The sequence below is a fragment of the Bombus affinis genome, chromosome 14 (genome assembly GCF_024516045.1).
Source record: "Bombus affinis isolate iyBomAffi1 chromosome 14, iyBomAffi1.2, whole genome shotgun sequence".
Classification (NCBI taxonomy): domain Eukaryota; kingdom Metazoa; phylum Arthropoda; class Insecta; order Hymenoptera; family Apidae; genus Bombus; species Bombus affinis.
The window spans coordinates 2,906,559-2,932,155 of NC_066357.1; the positions used below are offsets into that span (position 1 = coordinate 2,906,559).

At 48.8% G+C, this 25,597-nt stretch overlaps 1 protein-coding gene across 1 annotated transcript; it reads right to left on the minus strand.

The window, feature by feature from the left end:
• Positions 1-13,978: 13,978 nt before the first annotated feature.
• LOC126924629 (NK1 transcription factor-related protein 1) lies at positions 13,979-24,354 on the minus strand. The gene is made up of 2 exons (XM_050739337.1): positions 21,156-24,354; positions 13,979-16,263 (listed from the first exon to the last, which is right to left on the minus strand). The coding sequence occupies exons 1-2, from the start codon at positions 22,033-22,035 to the stop codon at positions 15,404-15,406; spliced, it is 1,740 nt and encodes a 579-aa protein (XP_050595294.1). The 5' UTR covers positions 22,036-24,354; the 3' UTR covers positions 13,979-15,403.
• Between the last annotated feature and the right edge of the window lie 1,243 nt (positions 24,355-25,597).

The window sequence follows — 25,597 nt, forward strand, 5'->3', positions numbered from 1 at the left end:
TGTCGGCATTTATCATCGATTAAATTGTAAACGCCGCTATCCCGTGTCCATCGGGGCCACTATCTGCGTCTATGGAACGCGTCGCTGAACCCGAAATGGACTTTCGAATAAATGGTGCGCGAGGCGCAAACAGAGAGAGAAAGAGAGAGAAAGAGAGAGAGAAAGATTGCCCGCTTGTAAATCGGCCGCGAAATCGTTCACGTTAATGCATCGCGAATTTTCCTGCGGTTCCCCGCCGTTCTTTGCCGATCTCGTCCCTGATTTCAATCGGGACTGCAACATTTCATCGGGCTCCTCGCCTGAAAGACGAGAATTTATCCTAGCAAGCATTTGGGAGATTCGAGATTCGAGAAGCTGAAGCTACAACGAGCAGAAGTTTTTTTTATCACTTTTGTAGGGCTAATCGAGGGCTAAAAGGATTGCCGTAGAATTTTTTCCGATAGATGCTTTCTTCTAACAGATTTTTTCTCTTGAATGACAAATAAATAGATAAATAAATAAATAAAGTAGTAATTCGATGAATCAGAGATTCTTGAAAACCTTTGTTGTCGCACTATTTCTCAGACCTTTTATACAATTTTAATCGAGATATGGAATAGCAGATGACCAGTGTAACGTACACAAACCACCATTATTTCGATTTTTCCAGCATTAATGGAGCGAAAGTCGAATAGCCCGATGTATCGACAGGCGATTAACGTGCACAGCATCGTAATTAAGAATCCGGTCGCATTAGTAGAATTTTCCGGTAAATTCGGGATAATTGTCGCGTGACAGACGGCGATAGGAGAAGCGCGAAATGCTATTTCCGGTAGCGGTGTTCGCGGTCAGACGATCGTAGCTCGCGCGAAATATTTTACCGGCCGCAATAGCGGCGCAATAATTGTCTGGTGGCGGCCAGTTTAACGTTTGTAACCAATCGTCAATAACAAGAACGGTCTACAATATTTCACGATTGGTGGTGGCAACGGGAGAGGGGGATAAAAAAAAGGAGAGAGCCGAGTAACGCGGCAGTTACATGATCACTCGTTTGACGGTTCGTAAATCGTTGAGCGTTCGAAAGAGCGGTCATGTTTGAACGAAATAAAAAAAAGCTATATATATATATATATATATATATATGTACATGTATATAAATATATGAATATATACACGTATATGTACACGATGGCGTACATAGAACGCATAGATAGACGTACGTAACAACGAAAACAACGATTTTCAAATGCGCGAATAAAATATCGTATCCAGCGTAAAGTCTCGCGAGGAACTAATAATAAAAGGTCTGAAATATCATTGTTGGAAATTGCCAGTTAAACTGCCGGTTCTCCATTGCGATCGAAACTCGATTACTCGAATTACTATCACGAAGAACTTTAAATATCGCGGAAACAAACAAAAAATAAATAAAAATAAAAGGGAAAAAGCGAGTGCACGCGTACAACAGGCAAAAACTCGTAGAACAGAACAGAAAACAACTACCAATCACGGCAAGAGTATACCGTAGGCTGGTACTATGCGCGCGTGTATACGCCTCAGATGATTTCCGGTCAAACTCGTCGATCCTTGCACACCGCTGTAATTTTTATTTAGTACGGCGGTTTATTTACGAAGCTCGTCGACGTGTAGCTTGAAACAGGTTGGAGAGAGACTCTGCCGGTGATATCCATCCATCGATGGCTTGACGGTGATTTTCAGGGGTGGATCAGGGCTCGGTGTAAAGCAGAGAAAGATATCAGGGTGACTGGCAAGGCACGCTGGAACGAACGGGAATACGACGTATCCCGTCGTATCGACTCTATTTATGGCGCTACTTGTCACCGAGTCGGGGGCTTTTGGTCGCTGAAATTTCCCTGGGAATGTTTTTCCGCGCGCAGAATGGAAAGTCGACGGGGATTGAAGTTCGATAGATTGGAGGAACTGCGGCCGGAAACGAGCAGCGAGGGGCTACATTGTACCTGTATCGACATAAACAGCCCGGCCGTATGCTCCTCTTCCGTACAGCTCTTTGAGACGCTCCGTCGCCTCCGCTTCTGACCGAAAAAGAATTCTGCTTTTTCATAGTAACATCGAAACTCGTGTGGAAATATCGCGACTGAAAAGGCGAGGAAACGCCAAGCCCCATAAATTCCTTAATTTATACGCTCTTCGTAAAATGGACGCCGATTTATCGCGGTCGTTTCGTATCGTCCTGACGTGTCGTACCGAATTCGTCAAAACTGGTGCAAAGATGGTATTCATGGAAAAAGGTGAACTGCGAATCAAAGCGGTATCTCCTCCGTTGAAAATAATACTGGTAATCGGCTTGTACCATCTTTTCGATCGGATAAAGAACAACGATTTCTTAAATCTCAGTGTGAATGATGTCTATCTTAATTGGTGAAGAAAGTCGGTGGAAAATCGTGGTCGACTGCACTACGTGTTGGCGGAAGGGCCGAGTATCGTCGATGAGAACGTTCCGGCCAGAAATCCTCATTCGCGACGCGCTAATAGAAGCGACAACGGCGCTACCAATTTGTCAAGTCGACAAAGTCTGTGGGCCGTGTCGTCGCCGGCAAGTATCATCGCCCCGGCGTATCCATCCGGGCACGGAAATTTCCTGAAAAATATTCCCTCCCCGAAGGGCGAGAAGTCAACGGCGCTGGAGACAGATAGAGGACCGGGAAGCGAGCGGAATGTGTAGAGAGGGTCAAATAGAGGGAAAGAAAGGGAAAAAGAGGGATGGAAAGGGGAGGAAAGAGGACAACGGAGAGAGGTGGAGGAAACAGTGGAGTACACCGGCCACATTGGCAGCAACAGTGGCAGCCAGCAGCCACCCTACAGATACTACAGAGCTGTTGGACAAGCTGTAGCCTTCACAACCGAATTAGAATGAATCGACCCTTGCCTCCTTCTCTCCCTCTCCCTGCCTCCTCCCACGGTTTTATTCTCTTTACGCGCCGCTTTTACCCTGCCCTCTGCATCCACGGCCTCTTCTTCCCTTTCTCTGTTCCAGCCCCGATAATCTTCGTTTCTCCTTCCCAAATCAGGCTCTCTCTCCTCTGTCTCTCACTCTCTTTCTCCGATCGCAGACTTCTCTTCCTTCCCGTTCTTTCTGAAACGCTTCAGTACCACCCTCGGCTACAAACTCCGCAAGCTGGCTTCTGGTAACTGTCTTTCCTGCCTTCTTCGCCACCCCTCTATACGGGAATCCGACGGCGGCCAACCCCCGCCTCGCTATTCCTTCTCTACCTTTCGCTGCTTCTGTCTCTCGTTCCACCCTCCCCGCCATCCCCCCTCTATCGTGGCCGTTGAATATCTCGCTCCTTCAGCCGAGTTATATAAAGTTTTTACGATTTTTCGAGCTCTGCCTCGCCGAGGAGTCAACCCCTCGAAACCGCCCTCTCCGTCGCCAACGTCGTCCCCCGCGAACCACTGCGAACGCGCGCGCGACCCGGGGGATAATCCCGTGTATCTTTCGGATAAGAGACCTATAAATTTGTTTGGCCTGTCACCCACCCCGTTCCCCAGGCCAGAGGCATTAAGGCGGCAAGCTCCAATCTGTTGGTTTACCGGCGATATGGCTGCCGCGGATTCCGAGGACTTCCTATTTCAGGCGACGACACCCGGCAACGAAGCGAGGCGGAATAGGGGGAATCGCGGGCGATGAAGCTCACAGGCAGTGTATTCGTTCCACGGCTGCCTGTATCCCCGGGCTTTGCCGGGATTCTTATGAATTTCCACCAACCCCGCCATTTTGTCGCGATCACGATGCCACCCCCTGTCTTTCACGTCGGCTGCTGCGGATTCGATTACGCCCCGGCATGTTTTACAGTCAGATCGGAATTCTATATGAAAACTTGCTCGAACAATGCCGTTACGTTTCTGTATCGCGAGATTGGCTAAAGATTAACCGTGAAAACAGCGTCTTTGGCCGATACGAAAACCACAATGCCTCCGTTGCGAGCTTTCGTTTCACCTTTCCAACACCAGACACCGTTTAAAATCGTTCCTCCATTGAAACTCGATCGGGGCTCGGTCGTGCGAACTCTACCTTTCACGCGAATTATTTGTCTCGCAGCAAAGGGGTTGGTCTTCAATCGTAGAACAGAACCAGCTCCCTAAAAGAGCTCGTGTTTTCCTTTCCTCGCGGCATCGATCCACCTCCGATGAGGAGGCTAATTGCACGTGAAAACGGCGCGCCTTTAACGCGCTCCTCACTTTGCCAACCTACGTGTATACGAGCATTCGCCATTCGTGTATACGCGTGTGCGATCGTGTGTACGCTTCTAGCGACGCACTGCACCAATTTCAGCCGGCCGATTCATTAATACGGTCCTCCAGAGACCGGCTCTCCTCGCCGCTGTGCTAAACGACCTCATTAGGAGGCACGCCAAACGCATTTGTCGTTCTCGTTCGTGATTTTCCGTGATACTGTTCTCTTGTTATGCAACTCTATACGCTTTCCCGTTGTCCCGTTTCATTCTTTTATTATTGCAGACATCGTCTATTCACGACGGTATCGCGCGGAACGGGAAAATTCTCGGTATAATAGAAACTTTTTCAATGATAAAGAAAAGAATGCCGAGGCCAATTTGCGACTAAGGAGCGAGAGCGCGACAGAGAACGCTGGGGGGGGGGGTGGGCAAAGGGGTGGAAGGGTGGCGGAGAGAAAGGAAACGGGGCGCGTTTCAAACGGACGCATTAGAATAAAGCGGAAGATTAAAGTTAACGCGTTCCGTCGGCTCTGTCGTCGCTGGATGAATGGCTCGATCGCGTTCGTCATTAACGGTGTTTCGAAACCGTTTACACTTGGGAAATACCAACATTTTTCCATCGATTACTTCCCTCTCCCCTTTCCGTTTCTGTTTTGTACTACGACCGTTTCTCCGGGTTATTTTTCTCGTTTTGTTTTACGAGGCTGGTAATACAACGACGCTTTTTCCAGAGAAGAATTTTAACGAGGAGTAATTTATCGACGCGAACCGCGAATGAATCACGCCACGCGCGAAAATTTCGCGGAAAATTTATATTCCTCCGACACGTGTCCACGTTCGAAATTTAACGCTCCGCGGAATTTCCCCTCTGCACTCCAACGGGTACGAGAATGTTTGTCCAGAGCGTTTAAAGTTCGCCGACTAACGCCACGAAGCTGCGTTATTGGTAAATTCTCTTCTTGTTTCCCTTCTAGATAATACATTTAAAACGTGCAGAGAACGTGTTATCCGCTTCTGGTAGATTATTGAACAAGGGTAAGCCACCCCTGCTCTAGGGTTGTTACCATGAGAGAAAACTCAGCTCCTGGTGGCAGCACCAGGCAGCTAAGGGCGCATCCCTTGTGCTGGTAAGCGATGACCATTCGTTGGTAGTTATCGTTCATCTGTAACACAGTATTTTTCATTATCTATCGTGAATGCAAGGTACGAAGAAAATGATATTTTCCGCAGAACATATTGCGAATATATGTACCATGTGTAGAAAAATTTGTTCCCAACACGTTCCGTTATAGGAAATGTACGTAACTCGAGCATTGTCGTAGGTACATGATTATTATCATTCGAGAGTTTCGTGTCCATGTTCCGCGTAAGTCTGATAATTCAGTGAACTAAGCATAGGACTAATCCTAAGTACGGATACAAGTACCTATCCTTACCGATATATCGTGATGTACCACCGAGGATATTTATCATCAATTTTCCAATTACATCTACAAAATTACAAAATGACTTGTCACGTAAGAATCTACCGGAAGGTCGAAGATTAGGTTCGATAAGATTTCATAAACGAAGGCGACGATTAACCCCGTGCATCGGAGCAAGGTCGCCATCGATACGCAAACTTTCCTTACCACGGAGACCGCGTCACGCTCGATTGAAGCTTCCTCGACTGCGAACAGTCCGGACATAATTTGCCGCGGTACGAGAGACAGTAAGAAAATAGGAGAGATAGAGTCCAAGAAGAAGGATCTCCGAAAGCTTCTCCTCCCCCGATGTTCTGCCCCTTTCGATTCGGTCTTCCGTTCAACGGCATTCTACTCGAAAGGGTTCTTCTCGGTGTAAAGCCGAGAATCCCCGATATAAATGTCAAGTTCGCCTTCCGGCTTTGCCACTCGAATCTCTTCTCCAGCCTTTTCTCCCTCCATCCGTTTGCGCGTTCCTCTTTCGTCACCGAGGGTGGTTTCGGCTCTCGTTGCCCTTGACGGGGCTGTATCTCTTCTCTCACCCCCTTTCTGTCGTTACCTCCTCCCCGCCGCGGCATACTGTTCCCGAGTTTTCCCTGTTAGTCCCGTGGTTCCTCCCGAATTGCCATCCCTTTCGAGTACACGCTTACATTTCGCTTCCCTCAGTTGTAAAGTCCAACCCCCGCGATCTTTCTTCTCCTCCTCGTTGTTCCATGTACTTTGGATATTCGTTTCCTTGTCTATTTACCATCCGTCTCTTTCTGTTTCCTCATCTGGGAGCACACGTTGGCGAAACAACAAGCACAAAGTGTAGAGAGAAGAGAGGAACAACAGACGAGCGTAATCGTAGCGATCTTCGCCCAGCAAGTGAGAAGGCAATTTGGGCGAACCGCACACCAGTGGGCCGGGAAAGGTCCAGCGGATAACGAACGGCCCACGGGGAGGTAATTAACGGTGTTTTCCAACCCCCGGAGTAATGTTCGTCGTTACGACGGTTTCTGCTCGTAGAGAATCGCGTCGAGCTCGGCTCTCGAGAAATCGGCCTGAGCTTTCTTCGACCGCGCCGTTAAGCAACCATTCTACGCTTCCGACTGAATGTTAGATGTCTGACCAAAGACAACCTGATGAAGGAGAACTTTTTCCTCGGGATTAACCAGTTAATATGGTTCTTAGAATGGGCAAGTTTTCCTTTCGAGGGAAATTTTCTTTAATTAGAGAAACGTCTAGAAACGTCATATACGCTTCGAAGAAGCATCCGATCCTGACCGCATCGTAAGAAAATTTCTCCTCTTTTGTCAATTATATCTCCAAGAAAGGCATCGATCTAGTATTCTGTCGTTAACAACGATAATAACTCATTCATTGAATCGCCCCAATTCTCCAGAGTTGTCCTCCCTCGCAAGGGTCTCGATAAACTCTCCAACAGTTCGTAGAATCGGAGGTCATGTACCACATCCAGGAAAATCAACAATCTGCCAAATGCTCGGGAATGGTTGCACCCAAAAATAAACCACCCTTCGACATACATATTTCAGACCTATCGACACAGCCTCTTTTTTTTCCTCTCTAAACATCCCTTATACTTTCAGAACGGTATCATCGTACAAAATCAGCGATCGTTGCAACGATCTCCATCGCGGCGATCGTCCCCATTCTTCGTCCGTGTAACCAAGACGACGCCACGAGGCGGGTGTAGATGAACACGGCGGCAGGTATGTATGTGCATTTGGCGTCGTCGTGGCGTTCGTACACGGGCGAACGAAGCCCGTGTACACACACACTTGGACACGACACGCCTACCTAACGCCGCGACTGCGGCGGAACGCGGCCAGAGAGTTGCCTCGCACCGGTAAATAATGCAAGCCGGGGTAATGGCGCTATCTCTGCGCATCTTTTATTAAACGTTCGCTTCGCCGCCCCTTCCCCCGGGCCACCCTCCACCGCCCCTCCCGCCGGCACTCAACTATCCGAGCTGGAACCCACATCCCCTCGGCTGCCGGGTTATTGCCACCCTGACTGCTCTCTTCTTCGCGGAAAGGTGTGCGCGCGGAGGGTCGCCCAGAGAGCACGAGTTGCCTGGCCGTGGCTCATTGTTCCTCTAGCCGAGGCTCGTCGACGTTCTCGATGCACGACGATGTTTCTTTTGGAAATAGGCTGAATTTGATAGTGGTAGATTGGAACGGATGTCGATCTAATTAGAGACGAATATCGAAGATTTGGATCGGTATCTTTCGGTTTACGGATAATCTTACGTGATATATTCGGGTAGGCTTAATACATTTCCGAATTAATTTGGCTTCTTAGCGAGAAAGGTCGATACAGCGGGTTGTAAAATTTTCTTTTGATAGCGGGGTGTTAATCTAGTTAGAAAGCAATTTCAGGGATTCAGACTGGTATGTCTTGGATCGAGGTCTTTGCGCGAAACATCGGACTGCACTTGAGAAACTGTTTCATCTCGTAGATTCATAACAAGGAAGATTAAGAAATTATCTATTTTACGCATGATCAGGCTTAGTCAAACGATTCAGAATGTATTTCTCGTTCTATGAATATCCTTTCTGTAGACGGATTCTGATATTAGTGTCTCAACGGAGATCCATAAGAAGCTATTGGAATCGCGTAGCATACCGTAGATCGAAAAGACGGCCGAGTGATTCGAGGTGTTCGGAATTCGAGCGTGGAAACGCGAAGGGCTGCATTGTCGATTTTCGCGGCGGTGCTGATTTCAATTAGCATTATTATTAGAACCGCATCGGCGACAAGGAGCGGGCGATCGTCCTGCTCCTCGTCGGCTTGCACACGCACACCAGTGCCGCGTCCGAACGCGCAGGTCTCTCACGTACACGTATACGCGGACGGGGACCACCCCGAGCGACTGACGCTTTGCTAGGGGGTGTTTGAAAGCGGTGAAATCAATGCTTCTGTTTGCACTGTTGAGGTCGAACCGAATTCCGTTCTCCCGGCTGCGTGTGTATGAGTCTGCTTGCCGCGTGTGCGTGTGTATGCGTGCAGGCAGATACGGCAGCCACCACGTTCACCGACACACTCCGCCGATCGCTAAGGTGAAAGTGCATGTGGATGGTTGCACGCGCGCCGCCACCGCGCCGGTTTCGCCAATTTTCGTCAGGCAGTTTTTGTCGAAACTCCGACAGCCACCCTCCCCCCTCCTCCGCCCCTTTTGCTTCGCTTCGTTCGCGGCAGCCTGTCTTTCCATTCGGCTGGAAATCAATCGACGCTGTCGCTCGAGGATTAGATCGACTTGCTCCGATGTCGATGGTAATTGAACGGGGATGGGTAATTTGCGGTGAAGTCGTAGCAATAAGTGCGGTAAGTTGAATCACGTGACTGCAAGTATCGGTTATTATTGGGCCTATTCGTGATTATAAGTTAATCAGGATGATCTTGGTTAGACCACAGTGGTTCGGTCTCGTTGGCAAGTAAAATTCTCGAATGGATAATGGTTATACCGGAACCATATCTTTACTTAAATCGTTCTTGTTGAATCCTTCGATTAAACGTCTATAGTAACTGTTAGTCGTGATTGACTTTATCGTTACAGGTAAACTTCAAAACGTTCTAATGGTTTCTGTAAGAAGTTTGGAAACGGCAGGGGTCAAAGATCTTGTTTGAATTATTGTAAAATAGATTTAGAGACGAATACGGGGTGATAAAAATTCTAAATTAGTTAGGTGTCGAGTTATTTTGTATCGTAAATGGTAGGGCATTGATAAATACTAAGCATTCCGTTCCTTTCTTATCCTTTCTCCCTTTCCCTTTAATCCTCTCTTTTTTCCTATTTCCTTCATCTAATTATTCATTCTATTTGTTTCTTTCTTTCTCTTCATCCCTACTATGCTTGTCATTACTACGCTATCTTTATGGAATTATTCTTCCCTTTCCACATACAGTCGCTAATCTTCAATCAATTCTTCAATTTAATTCATTTAATAATTAACCGATACAGAACCAAAATATTGACAAATTTATTCACGTCAACATATGACGGTAGTAAAATTACCATCGCGAAATTCTACGTTGCAGTATTCAGGGATTAAACAGTATCTGGTAATTCGTGTTACATGAAATCACGGCGAAGCTTCGTGAATGAGTCTCGAGAAGAAAAGATTGACTGGCAACGTTATAATCCTCGGTGATTCCGTTCCACTAGCGCGAGACAAGCGAGACGCGTCCACATCGCGGCGGGAAACAGCGGCGCGAGTTGAACAAGGAAAGAGAGAAGCGCGGACGCGAAAGATAACGGCTCGCAGCCAATCGATCGATTCGCGGAGGCTTTTGTTCGTCTACGGTCCTGCTATCCGATTTAACTACGACAGCCCGGAATCGAGCCGCCACCGTAAGAACCGACTTTATCTCTCGTCCCCTCCGCGACCAAGGGATGCTGCGAAAATATTGCTCAATTGTATCCTTACTTCCGCTTGTTTACCAACTCCCCTTTCGTTAACAAAGATCTGCCTTCATCCTGTAAATTTTATCAATTCTTTCACACGAAACTCGTATGAAACTTGGAACAAAAATCAATCATTTAAAATCAAATTTTTCTACGTTTCGTACGGTGGAAGGTTTACCACGTTTACCTCGAATGATCACTCAGTTAACAGATTCCAATCGAAACATCCCTTTCGTCGATTCTTATTTCACGGTTGTACAAGGCAGGACAGTCTCGTTAACACGTTCATTGGTTGACGCGAATTTTATATATTTTGCCCTGCGAGTCGTAATAGACAGAGATATAGTTCGTCATAACGTTTAATTTTATCAAAATATTATATAATATTTGCGTTGCCCTTTTTCTCTGACGATATTATTATTACCGTGATAGTCAGCGTGTCAAACTGACGGGACCAATTAACGGGAGCAACGTCTCTGATTCTGCGAGACGTCTCGCAAGAACGAAGGACACTCGTGGGCATAGAACGTCATTTTCGGGCAAGTATTTCGGTCGGAGGAGTCTATAAATACAGGCAGAGCTTGTACACGCGCAATGGTGACCCTCGTCGTATTCGCAGACACGGGAACGACAGCTATTGAGCTATTACACGCTTAAGTGGAGCAGGCTGACTGCAGTGGTGTGCCTTGCTGCTTCCGATGCGTGCGACTCGACGACCTCAAACTGCTAATCCGTACACGAATCCCGAGGATCGGAGTACAAGCGTTGCCGGAGCTGCACGCCTCGTGTACCGGAAGCTACCGAAGGCGGGGACAAAGGGAATAGGCGGTTGACCGTGGATAATTGGTAACTCTAGTCCGAGCGACTTCCTAACCCGCCGGCGTGTCTTTTCACGGTAATTTCTCGCGGCTGATAACGAGCCGGCCGGGAGGATTTAAGCGGAAACGCGCCGCCACAAAGACTCAGAATTTAATGAAGTTTCAGAAATTTCAGAAAGTTTCAGAAAAAAAAAGTAGCCTCAGAAATTTCTGTGGCTTCTTTTATGGCTCTTTTAGGTTAATTTAAACCTGCATTAATATCAAATAAAGTTAATGATAAGGTAAAAGCATCGAGAAACGAAGAAACTAAATTTTTGATACTGTCAATCACTTGACAGATTTTTGACATTCTTTGACGAGACAAGATTCATAATGGCGGGTCAATTGTCATCGATCATTTTTATCGTTTCCAGTAACGTTTTATAATAATTACGATAAGCGTTAAAGCTTAGTAACGTAATAAACGTATTTCCCTCGTAGCGCTCTTTACGTTTCGATACTGTTAGGAACTGTTACGAAGAATTGTGGAAGCGAACTATAACAAATAACCTGTAATTTTTAATTTTTTATGTGTCGAAATTTACAGATGTCATTACAAATTTACATTATGTCTAAATTTCGACGATTAATACCATTAGACTCGTTTTTGGCAATGGTTCATAACGAATAGCCCGCAGTTCGATACTTTATCTTGCGTCATCTTCGTATCGTTCTATACAAACAAATTTGATTCAGCTCAATGGAGAAAACAGTCTCATTGTAGCACCTCTGTTCCCCAAGTTCAAAGCGTCGATCAATCGTTAATTCGCGACGCTAATGAGCCAGGCAGCCCGGAAGTACGCGGGTCCGGGGGCACTAAGAGTCCCGAGACAGATCGTTAATTAGCGCCCCCTGTCTATATCCGTGTTCTCGGCAGCGAGGTTAAACGTCCTCGAGAAAGAATCGCCAGGGTACACGGGAGAATAGGTATCCGACGACGAGGTTACGCCACTGTGTCGGGGCTACGGAACGTGGGGTGCGCGAGTGTCGCGCGGGGGTTGGTTATTTCACGGTCCACTCGCTCCACTCACACCCCTTACAGGCGGCGGCAGCGGTGGCAGCCCCTTTCCAAATCCACCCCTAAGAATTAATTCGAGAGAATCGTCCGGCGGCCGAGCGACAGCCGCCTCTTCTGTTCTCTTCCATCGGCCTTCACCTACCCTCTCGGATCATCTTCCCTTAACCCACGGCCACTTTCTTTTCGTCTCTCCTTTCGCATTACGGTTCGCGTCGATCTAACTTGCTCCCGGCTGCTGGCTTGATAACACCGACGTTTCGAAGGGTCGAGATAAAGCAACGAAGGCCTGAAACGAAGAACCGAGGCGTGGGGAACGCGGCCTTTTTCATTGTCTCCGGTTGAACGGACCGTGAGTCTGATAAGGCTAATTTTCGCTACCCCCGATTTTTCACTGATTCCTGTAATACGAACGCCGATTGATTCGTATTTGGGATTACAATGACTTCTGCCGCCGACGTGTAGTGTTCTGGATTGATTTACACGCGTATGTTGCCGCGGTTACGAACGATGGATAAAAATATTTCACGCTGTCGACGATGGTTCGGTGGAAAAATTCCATTGGGCCAGCATACACCGACCATTCGAAATATCATTTTCATTAACTTGGATGACTAATAGGCGTTAGAGATATAACGCTTCCAATGATATATTAGCTGTTCATCGACGAACAGCTATTTTTCAATTGCTAGACGCGGATCGTTCTTCGAACGTGACACTGTGCGTTTGGCTTTGTGTCAATGAAACTTTCCGCTGTCCGTAATTCTGACGTTTCATTTAAACCATTTGAAACCGGTGTCTCGTTACAAAACGATCTTTAGAGTTAGTATGTTTCGAAGTTTTAACGATAGATTATATTCATATTCATTTTTTACCTAAATTTATTTTCCCACAATTTTCCTCTATTATCCCTTTTCCGTGTGATGATTTTTGATAACTTCTTGTATATCGAATAGTTATAAAATTTTAGTTTCAAGATCCATGTGGTACTTCATCGATTTCAAATTAACCAGACTGACCTCGAATGTGTAAGCAAACGCGTTATAAAAAGTAGTGTGAAAGAAGAAAACGATACAAGCGAATCACCGTGCTCATTCATGAAGATACTGATTTCTGTGTGTCAATGGTCCGCCATTGTTCCACAGGCAGTCTTTATTCGCGTCTTTACCGCGGACCAAATCAGAGCTTCGCCTCGTGTCTTCTAATTTCGGCATCAAAGCAAGGCGCGAGCGATTTTCCGTCAATTGAACGTGGCTGACTCGAGGATGGGCGACAACAAACCGCCGCTGTATATCACGAACCGTGCGTGGAAGGCTGGATGAGTTTGAACGAGTAACCGCTCAAAGCGTTGAATATTCTTCTTCCATCCGGTTCTAATGGCTCGACTCACTTAGCGTTCTCCTCTTGTTCGTCGTCTTTCCATTTCTACGAAAACGTTGGTTGTACGTGTAACGCCGTTTAAACGATTATCCTCGCAACGAAGGTTGATCGAGAAAAAGCGGACGGAATCTGTCCGATCCGAGGGACAATTAGGATTTCAGTCCCACGAAATTGATTAAAAATTACTTTAGAATAGTTCGAGAGATGTTAGTTGTTTTATATGAAAATACGAAAATCTTCGGGATATGTAGTTTCTCACGAAGGAAAATTATTCAAGAGGTTGGAGGATAGAAGGACATAATCGAGCGAAAATAAGAGAAATATAGAGTTCGAGAACTTTGTAATGACGAGTCGCGTAGAGTAATGGAAAATTGGAGCGCGCAATATGTAAATACACGTAAACGGAATGTAGAATTCGTGAATTTCGTGACAACGATGGTTCCATAGAATAACTGAAATCGAGGGCGTATAATAGTCAAACTTAGAAGAGGATTCGTGATAACAATGGTTCTACAGGATCATTGAAAATGGGAACGCATAATAGACAAAGTATGCTCGATTTGCAGTTGCACCTGTATCGAGTACAGACGTGATCGATCTTTCGTTGGTGCTGCGCGTATGCTGTATGGGATAATCTGCGTGTATTTACTGGCAAAGGCTTACGAGTGTAACGTACGGTATTTTATTTTACACAGGAACGTTCCACTGCGTTCCGACGTGGTTCAGTTTTTTGCAGTTCAGCACAAAAAATTTGCTCGCTAAATCCTTTCGCGCTCATCCATTCGCGACGTGCAACAGACACACCCGGCCAACCGTTTCTCTTTCGTTTACTCTCACGCACACCTTACAGCTACCGGCATTTTCTCCTTTCTTTTCATCTTCTTCTTCGTTTTTTCGCAACCCCTTGATGAAGTTTACTTCGTTTTTAAAACGGAAAGGGGAGGCGGGCCTCTCATTTGCTGCGACCAACGGACATATGTTACAACGAAGGTAGCGAAAAAAAACGACGAGGCTCGCGCGTTTCCGCTCGACGAGAAGTACAGCTTTGATTCCAGCTCTTTAATTTCACGTTTCCCCCCTTTTTCATTTGTTTTTTCGCTCTGTCTTCGTTCCTCTGGTTACACTCACGTTTCACAGTCATCGTTGCCCGTATACAAACGTCATCGCGAATATCGGCGTCGAAATGCGAAATAAGCCGACGCTTGCTGCTCCGTTCGTTTAATTTTTTAATTATACCCGAGCCGAAAGGGGAGGAAAGAGGGGCGGTTTACGCGCGGAGCTGTAATCGAGCGCCTGTTATTCTTCGGCCGCGTATCACCGCGTATTTATCTTACCGCTTGGCCGACGGATTCCCCTCTCTCTCGCATGCTGGCGAATTTTAAACGACCCGACAATATCCTCCAAGAGATATGCTCGTTTTCCGCACTTCACCCCGCGTAAACCGATTACCCTATCGAAAACGTCCCACGTGCGACGATCAACGGACACGAAGTGGAAACTACGGACGAAATATCCGAGTTCGAACCTATGGACTTTTACTTTCACGAGCCAGAGAGCGTATTTCCTTTAGTTCGAGTCCTCGATGGTGCTGCCCGGAGGTGAAGAACGGAATTGGTGGTCTCTCTCGCCACGGTATATACATTTATATAACAGTGTCTCATGCAGATCTCGACGAATTCGACACTCAGGACATAACGTAAGATGTATCTACAAATAACGAAGCTAGAATCAAAATCCGCAGGAGACACTTGGTCGACGTAATTAAAGCGACTCGCAAACCTCTATCATACACCATCTTACATGCCCCACCTTCTTACGTTCACCTACCAAACGCAGTCTCTTCACCCCCGTCCTTCTTTATTTTATCGAAATATCCATCTACACAATACGCCGCAACGCCATCGATACTCAAAACGTATATAATATATATATAACAATATTCTCTCTTTCATACCAATCACATTCTCTCTCTTCTCCTCATCGACAATCTGCACTTCTCAAGACCTCAACGTCGAACCAACCAGCACACATCTCGACGACTACGAAGGCGAAGACGATGTCCGCGCGATGGATTGTCGAGTTCGCTACGCGTGCGGATGCGTGTGCGGATGTGGATGCGTCGACAATGCCAAGCCCGTGGAGGATGGCGTGGAGGTGGGTGGAGGACCGGACGCCGTGGCGGTGGTGGCGGACAGGTGATGACCGAAGAACGTCGGCCCTGTCGGAGGATAAGGTGGCGCGGCTGGGTGATAATAGCCAGGTGGCGGCGGCGGCACGGGCGGTGGATGATGGACGTGGGCATGAGGATGGGGATGTGTGTGCGAGTGTGGCAGCGGGTGTTGATGAGGATGCGTGGCGAACAGGAAGGCAGGCGCGTAAGGCGGAGGATGTGGCGGTGTGGTGGGCACCGTGGGACTATTAACGTCCAGTCCTGGGTTCTGTTTCTTCCATTTGGTTCGCCGATTTTGGAACCAAATTTTCACCTGGGTCTCCGTTAACGAGAGGGACAGAGCCAGGTTCAGACGTTCGCAGACAGACAGGTATCTAGTGGTCTTGAACTTGTTCTCCAGAGCGACGAGCTGTTCGTACGTGAACGCAGTCCTGGCTCTTCTAGGTTTGCCTCCTGTGCCACCGCTCCCGCTGGTTCCATTCTGGCTGGTTTGGTTTTGACCTTGGCAACCCTGCGCCTGTACGCTGCTGGACGACGACGAGGATGAGGAGGACTGCCTCTTCTTGCAGTTCGACGATGGAACGTTGCTCGTTGCGGTGGTATTACTCTCCCGGCCAGCGTTCGAGGATTCCTGATCCGTCACCCTCATCTCCACGTCCTCGTCCTCGTCCTCTTCGTCAGGGTCCTCGTCCATGTCCTCCATCCCCGTGTCCGGTGTGCCCTCCTCGTCTTCTTGGCCGCTGCCGCAGGCGAACTCGCCCCGCGAGTCACCATCTGAAAATAGCAATAACACCAGAGGATCAGCGGAGAACGTCTCGCGGAGGAAGATTGCCGTAGCAAGGAAAGCGATACGGTGTTGTGTGACGAAAATTGATTACACCACGGGGGGTATAAAATTGCGCCGCGGGTGTCGGTTTACCCATGACAAAGCGGTAACGCGATCCCGGCCGTTGTTTCATACCCTGTCCTCACATCGAGACGCGGAAGATGCGCCGTTCGAATTCGATACCGTATTATACGGAAAAAGTGAAAAAAAAGATGATCTCCATTTATCGGAGCGGAAAATAGGCGAAAGAGTGTATAACCAAATCGAAGTTCCAACCTCGTGTAGGAACCCTTTCATCCCATCACCGCTATCGCGGAACCGCAGTCACAGGGTTCGAAACGCGCGGCCGTGCTACGTTCCACGGCAATCAGTTTAACGAGCGTGTCGTCGGTGCGGCCGCAAAAGCTGGTCCCGCGTATCGTGCCGCATTTAATTTAATTTCTGTTTGCTCGAGACACCGTAATCGCGAAAAGGTACTCCAAGCAAGATATCCCAGCGACGATAGGGCAAACCGGCGGACCGACCAACCGACCAACCGACCGACCGACCGACCAACCGATCTCTCTAGCCGACGAACGATCGAAACGCGCGAAACTCGTAGAGAGGAAGCGACCGACCAGCCGGCCGCCTGGAACGAGGGAAAGAGAAAGAGCGGCCAATCGGTCGCTCAATGAGAGAGGAGATTGGAGATTCAATCAGCACGCAGATGTCCCGGGGACAGATATTCCCTGGCTCTGGTCCGTGGAGGCTGGGGCGCCCCTGGGAGGTTGGGGGAGGAGGGTGGGGATAGGTTTCCGGATAAAACCAGAGACAGAGAAGGAGAGAGGTTGGCAGTGGCGCGCGATTGAAAGAGACGGACGGAGAGGACAGGAGCAGCACAGGGTGTATCGGTAGAGAAGAGAGGAAGATACACGGAGAGCAGCAAAGGAAAAAGAGCGAGACGGTGGAACTTTATCCGAATTGGCGTGGCTCGTGGCCCATAGCCCGTAGCCTAGCACTGTGCCTGGGGGTTGCAAGTCCGTAGGGGGCGACGGATCGAGAAGGTTTACGCCGTAATGGGATTTGTATCTCGTTAACGCGCGATCGTTCTTGCCCCGTCGTACAGGCCGCCGACCGACTATCATCTCTCTCTTCCTCCTTTGCTTCCTCTTTCTTTGCCTATTTCCGCCACCGGCCTCGTATCTTTCAGCTCCACACCGTGAGCCACAGGCTACAACTCTCCCTTTCTCCTTCTCTCTTTCTATATGTGTGTACGCTCCGATTGATTGCGTCTAATTGAATCGCGTAATTTATATTGTTCCTCCATCGTCTCTTTTCATCGGTCACCAGGTGCTACTACGTTTTTCATACTGACTGATCTCGTGTTCGCAGGTTACTTTGGTCTCTGATTATTCGGGGAAAAAGCGAGACGATGAATTTTTCAGCGACTCGGAGCCATGCGATCGACGTATCCTCCATGCATCTTGGTAATTGACGATCGTCGAATCGATCGTACGCGACACCGACATATACCGTTATAAAGCGTCTCGGTCAATTAAGTTCGAACGCATCCATAATGAATCGCCTCTTATCGCGTTTATCGACTTTTTATAGCGGTACCACCGCTCGAAACCATTTATCTTGTTTAGATCTTCTTCATTAAGCATGATCACGGGTCCAACGCAGGAGAACCGATCGCGGGGGTTGTAGCTTCCCCAGAGACACCGTAAGGGGGCACAGGGGACGTCAACACAGTCAGGAACACTTATTTCGGTTTTCCTCATTAAGCACAATGACAGGGTTTGACAACGAGTGCGGCGATCTGGGAATACGCGCGCACTCCCCTTTGGATCGCCGCCGATGATGACGTTGACGGAGCGTGCGAGACGTGTCTCTTGGATCGAAGCCTAGAAACGTTCTCGGCGCCATGGACGATATTGAGATCGGTGTGAATCTCAGCCAACGGGGAAAGATAAACGAGCCGGTTGATCGTGATCGATTCGATTGAACGGTGCTGTTTGTTTTATTAGCCAACAGCCAAGATTATAGATGGTAAAAGTTGAATAATCATCTCGGTTTTTCGTACATACGGCTTCGTAAAAGCCAAAGCCAGAGGTTAGAAACATATGGTCACGTGTCTAAAATCTGTGGGGTTGGAAATATCGCGGTGGTGTTGATGGATACTGTAGGGGGTCGAAATTGCTTTCGTTAGCGACGATCTAAACAGCAGGCTCGACACGATTGTTCTCGTTAGCTGTAGTCTAATTATCTCCCGTTGAACAAGTCCACTATATTACGCTCCATTGTCTAAAAAGCGATTCTCTGAATTTTATCTTCCAACGACCTTCCCCGACCATTACGAAGGAGCTTGTACTTTCTTATTTTGAAGTGGCCACAAATTTCGCGCGCGTTATCGTTATCGCGAGGAGGTAGCGGGAAAATACGAGCAATTATCATATTATTTCCCCGTGCAGGAACAATGCGACGCGTCCGCGGTCTAGGAACAATGGCTCGACCGGAATAACAGTGGAATCGGTCTCTTAACGAGCGGCGACGATACCATCTAGCCGGTCTCGATAAGAAAAACACAAGAAGTGGCGTTTAACGGTATCCAACGGCGAGGTAGCGGCCGGTAATTACAATTTTTCTAGAAATCTAGCGGAAAATCCAGGAGACTTCGAATCGCCGAGTCTTTCGAGAGGGTGATAGAGAGGGAGAGAGAGAGAGAGAGAGAGAGAGAGAGAGAGAGAGAGAACTTCTCCGACGACGATCGGTGGCGTGTGCAAAAGGGGGACAGGGCGTAGTGTGGCGGGATGAAACGCGGGGACGATGAGGGAACGAGGGAGAGAGAGAAGTCATTATGATGCAGAAGAGCCAATTTTCTGGGCGGCTTGGCGCGATGCGACGCGATACGCCGCGATGCTGCGCGATTATCATAACAACCGACGATATTATTCCGTCGCCGGATTTACCGTGGGGGCGGACACCGTTCGCCGCTAGCAGCAGTCGAAACGGATTTCACCGATCGGCCGGCTGGCTCTGATGCACTTTTAATGGGTAGCCTGACCACCCTGGAAGATGGATGGCCTGAGAATCGTGTAATCCCGATTTCATCGCCACGATCGATCCTCCAAGGAATCGTCTCGCCCTTTCGTTATACCGTTCTCTCCTCTCATCGTCCATCCACAGACTTTTCTTCGCATCCATCGGATCGTTTTTTCCGATTTTTGGAGGTCGAAGACGCATGCGGTCCACAGCGTCGGTTGATTTCGTTTGCAGCCAGTGTCCCGTACCGGGATAAAGGGACGATAATGATGGGGTTCAAGGACTGGTTAACGCAGATTAGCGGAGCAATTTGTCACGCTCCGACAGCCCGCCCTCGCGATCCCCCTCCCCGCGTCTATAACCCCCTACATCAGCCAACGGTGAGTTCCTTTCCTCTGTTTCTACGTCGTTTCACCCTCTTCGTCCTCTCCTACCGCGTTATCGGTACCCGGGATTCTTCCTCTTATCTGTCCGCCAGACTCCATTAAATTCGAAAGTCAACTGTGAAATTGGGATTCGGCGCGCGCGGACTCTCAATTCGATCATCGAGAGAAGATAAGCTTTCCGCGGCAGATGCCCGTTCGGATTAGATCGCTTGTTGTGGGAAAGAATTTAATAAACGTGCCAATTTCTACCGTCCTTGTTTCATTCTTGTCTATTATAAATTAGAATTTCTTCTAATCGTTATTCTCGTATCAATCGATCAGCTATACAAAATTTCCATCAATCACGTTCGATATCGAGGTTAGACGTCAAGGATGGTGTTTCCTTTTGTTGTACGTCCGATCGAATGGTTTCGGGGCTACGCGAGACGCGTTTATTATAAATTCTTATTTACTTATTAATCACTTTTTACCTGTTAATTGATCGGCGGTACAAAACTTGGACGAATTAAGCTCGATATCAAGGTTAGACGCGAACAATGGAATTTGCTTTCTTTGAATGGCTGATTAAATGGTTTCAAGGCTACGCGAGACGCGTTTAAGCGGATCACGACGGAACGAGTCGCGCGAGAATGGTATTAGAGTCTTCTAACGTTGCCTCTGCATTAACTGCGCGACGTTTGACCGGTCTGGTTCCCGTGTTCCCAGTAAGGCGTCTACATCATCACTTTTGTCGGAATCCCCGTACACGCAAATAACTCTGAAACGAGCGAAATTGCAAGACGCATGGAGAACAAGCTATCCTTCTAGCGTCTAAAGTTAGAACGAGGAAGAAGCGAGACAGCACGCGTCACGAGGTTCGGTGAAGAGGAGGCAAGATGTACCCGGTTTACGAAGACGAAAAAGTCACTTTCAAGATCATGGGATCTCGCGGGAGACGAGGTCCATATGTCGCTCGAAGAAAAAAGAGCGCCCGCTGGGCCATGTTTTGGCGAACGGTTACAAGGCGAGGAAGACCCGTTCGAGTAAGGAGGAAGCAATAAACATGCAGCTTTGCGGAGAAAAAGCCACCGGAGATTAGGAGACTTTGCGAGTCACTCGAACGCGACAGATTCTTTCCAATTAATCGGTCGCGACGATCTTTCAGACGAAATTTATGAAAGACGATGATGGTATATTATATCTGTCATAGACTGGCGTATCGACATTGTCGAGTAGACGATATTCGTGACGACCAATATTCGACAACTCTATTTAAACGAATCAAATCTCCCTCTTAATTTTCCATACTGGCAGCGACGATATATTTTCTAAGCATATCATCGCACAACGACAAAACAATGTTACAGCTTTTCTTATTCTTTATCCACGAACGTCAAAGAAAACGTAAATATCCAGTCCAAATGGATATCCTAAAGCGGATAATTAATCACCTTCGTGCACGCTGTCGGCCCGCCGATGTCGTCGGTGCTGAACACGATTGTGTACGACGCGTCCGCCAGTGAACTTGTTCGGGTCCAGGATATTCTCCACGGAGAATGCCAGGCATCGTTTGTTCGCCTGTACGGTGCTGGCAGTCGTGGTGATGCTGCCGGTCGACGTGCCCGTCGTTCGGGCTGCGTTTCCGGATGTACAGACAGTCATCACCGTGGAAGCAGCGGCGGCATGCGCGGATATGTACACAGGAGCCCCGTGGCCGGTGGTTTGTCCGCCAGTCTGAACACACGAGAAAGGATGCACGCCTCGATTCGCGAATGGGTTAAGGAACTGATCGGATCCGCCGCCCCTGGACGAAGGAGCTGTTAAATCTACCGGACTACTGGGGTTGCTTTCGTCCACTTCGTCTCGACAAACGTCCACTTCAACTTCCTCGTCCTCCTGATAGCTTCCGTTTCTATTTCCAGGATGCACTTCCTCCTCCTCTTCCTCTTGTTCCTCGTCGTCTTCTTCGTCCTCGACGATATTTCTCCTGACGGAGACGTTCCTCTCGTGTTCCCCGTCTTCCTCTTCCTCCTCATCCTGCTCCTCCTCTTCCTCGACTTCGGTGTCTATCCTCTTCTCCCTGGCCGATGACGCGTCCATCTCGTGGAACTGATCCTTGTCGACGGATCGCAGGATCGGCGAGGTCGACGGCGAGTGTTGCTGACGCACGTTGTCGTAGTGCACAAAAGGCTCGCTGGTGCGTACGTGGAGCAACACGTGCCTCCTTTCTTGAGGCGGTAGCGAGAGCCCGGCACGCATATCCGCTTCCTCCCGCGGTAGGACGACCGGTCCTAAAGGCGACACGGTCCTGCCTTCCTGCATCCTCCACATAACCCTCGCGGTTATTCCTCTTTACCTCACCTCTCGATCCTCCATTCCGTCTCGTTGCTAGAAAACACTTCTCCGGCGCTTGTTTACGTGCACATCCGCGTCGATCTTTCAAACAGTGTGCAACATCCTGATTCTTCGAGGCATCACTTACACCGACGACGATAATATCACATTCTACTTTCCCAAGTGGATCATCACTAATTCCTCAACTGTCGTTTTACACACCGTTCCCGATCCTTTCGCGAAATACACCGACGGCTCCGGTTAGTATCACGCCTCGAGTTTGTCCACCGAACTGGCCCGCGCACCGCGAGGGACAACCAACGACGTTCACGGATGACAGTGTGGGAGCGAAAAAAGAGGTATCGTCGCGCCGGGGGTCCAAGCGATCAGCGTGGTCGGTCGCGCGATTAGCAGTGTCTTTGGTAGGCAGAAGCCGCACGCGTCCCGTAAAATCTGCTCTCGGGACTTCCACGTAGAGCCATGGTGGCTGAATAGGTGGTATATCGGCGTATTATTAGTAGCGAAGAACCGTCGTAGGAACGTCGTCGCAGCGGAAAGCAACGAACCCTCTGGTGGGGTGTTGTTCCGCCTCGAATAGGCGTGTCCAACCCCTGCTGGCTTACCAGAGTATTCCGGTATGGTTCGAGGGGCGTGCACGTCTGCGTTCCGCGGGGGTTGCGCGCACACACGTGCTACCCCTTGTTCGTGGTGGGTACCACGAGCGATCAGTGTTGGTTCGTATGTGTGTGTTATATGTGTGTGCGCGTGCGTGTGTTGGTTCACGTGCGCGCGAACGTACACGAATACGAAGACGTACTCAGACATCGGCATCGGGACTGAATGGATGGGCACGAACACGAAACGGAGCCGCGTGCAGACGTTTCGCGGCCCCACGAGCGAGCTTTCGCCAGATACTCGGGTATGTACACACAGAGTCTACCTTTCCTCCCTCTCCTACCGTCTATCCAGCCCACTCTCACCCCACTCTCAGTCCGGCCCGCGATCCGACCGGCTAAAGTGGTTTGTCTTTGATTTAACCACCACCGCCGCCGCCACCGCCGCTGCCGCTGCTGCCGCCGCCGCCGACGCTGTCGATGGAGGAACGCTTTTCCCTCCACGCACGTTGCCATCGTTCAACGTTTCCCGGAGAATGTGTGTGGAGGAGTTGCACGCTTTACTCGCTCTCGGTATTCGTGATCGTGAAACGCTGCCGGGTTTGTCGATGATCTTGGTGTGTTCACTGGCGGGGGCGGGGCGCGTGGTGCGCCTCCAGGATCGTTGTGTACAGTAATCGTGCCGGGAGTATAATCGTTCTGGCTATGGTGGGTATCTCCAACTCTATCTCTCTTCTCTCCTTCTGTACTCGTGCACGTATACACGGACGGGTACATATTATACAACGGAGACTCTGTTCCTTTCTCGTTCGCTCTTTCGTCTCTTCGTCCGTGATTCTTTGTTTGGCTCATGGTGGAAACGAGAGTAAACCAGAACCAATACTATACGGTTGGCTAGTCGACCAACCGGTCGACGGGTCGGTCGACCGACCAACCGACCGACGGATAAAGGAACCAGCTACTGCCGTTGCCGTTGCTACTGTCGCCCGTTCACGGTGTTCCGCTAGTGCTGTTGCTGGTGCTGGTGCTGTTGCTGCTACCGCCGCCGCTCTTAACTCGGCGCACGGATATTGTTTACCCGACCATTTAGGTAATTGCTGGCCTACCGCCCTGCCAGCCAATCGAACGTAACCGGCGGATGAGCCTGCAATACCGAGCCCTCCCTCTCCTCCAATCAACTCTCTCTTCCTTTGTCCTCTACGCACGCTGTCTCTGTCTCCTCTTCTGTCGCGATTTTTCATCCTTTTTCTCTCTCGATCCGCCGCATCATCGCGTTGTTCTACCTTGTTTGTCGTTCGATTCGCGTTCATGTTGCAAGCTTCCCTCCGATCATCATCGAATTAGCTTGGGCCCAATCGTTCGACGAGATTGACGCCGCTGCTCTGCCGGCGATGATCGATTCTTTCCACGAAATTGGAGAGACACTCGCGCTCCCGTGGCATCCTCCCACTCTCCTCCAACTCTGTCCACGATCGACCGGATCATTCGATGACCGATCAAGCGAGACGATCGCGATACGTTCTATTAATAGTTTGATCGACGACGATTGAAAGGTTACGCAAACGTTTCTCCGGAGCTAAGGGTCCAATTAATTGGCCCGAGGGATGTTCTGTTTGCCTTAAAATTGCGTAATTCCTGGAATCTGATATTGATCGCTCGTTACAGAATCTGGACGACGTGTCTCGTATTACAGATTCTTTTCAGAAAGCTTTCCTATTTACCAACCCCAAATGGATATTTAACAGTCTCGAAGAAGCATTCCTAAAGCGCGAGCTCGAGCTAAAAATCCGCAGATTTTTAAGCCCTTGGCAAATGCGTGAGATGAAATACATCTTGCTTTGAAACCGCTTTACTAATTAACCGTAAATACCGACGACAGACGAATATAATCATTCCATGGCAAACAGATATAAATTGGTCTATATCTAACCCCAACCTAACCTCAGTCTATAGGAAAATAGTTAAATAATTGAAACGTATATTCCCGAATCCTTGAGCGACGGAAACGAGAGCGGCTGAAAAGCTGGCTCCTCTGATCCGCCGTTAATAAGCTGTAATAATAGGTCGGGGGCAGGCGCGAGTCGGCGACCGCGTCGCGAATCGATAGCATAATGAAGCAGATCAAATATTTATAATCCTACGCGGTCGCTTTATCGGTCGAGTTTTACTTCGGCCGTACAGATGTTCCTGGCGGAACGGGAATCGCGTAATCGCATCGTTTTCGGCGCGTCGCTGGCGCATCGACGGATGGAACGACGAGAGCGATGGTTTTCCAGGCACTGGTAGTTGGCAGCCGCCGGACTAATTTTCGACGCGGCGCTCGCCGCGCTCGGCTAATGAGCATTATCGTAAATTTATTTCGGCCCGGCTCGCCCGGCCACCGCATAAGAACTAACAAATTAATTTAATTCGTAAATGACACGTACGGCGTGCACGGTGCATTTACTGCATTGAATGCCGGCGCGCCGGCTGCAGCTCAATTTGCAGCCGGCCACCAAAGCTTAATTAAAAATTTACACCGACAATGTAGCCGAGCAGCGGCCGCCGCTCACCGTTCCGCACGTGCCTACTCTCCTCGTTGCTCGGTTTAACTATCTCGCTGACAAAAAGCTTTCTTACGAATGTCGACGAATGGAGAAATACAAAGAGTGTTTGTGCATGGCGGAGAAACGAGGAAAGTGAGAGAGGAAGATGTGTCACGGTCGACGTGCGACTTTCAAACGCGTTTTATCATCGGATCATCATGTACGAAGGAATAGAAAAGAACAGGTTGTTATCCATCGAATAGGTTAGGGGACGAAAGGGGTTGCGAGGTCGCAGGTGAACACACTGCCGGATTACCCTACCTGGCAAAGTGATGTGGGTTTAGGCGAGCGTTCCTAATAGTTCTGAAACGGTGCACGAGTCGAGGAGCAAGCTAGGTTGATAGATAGATGGCTAGACCG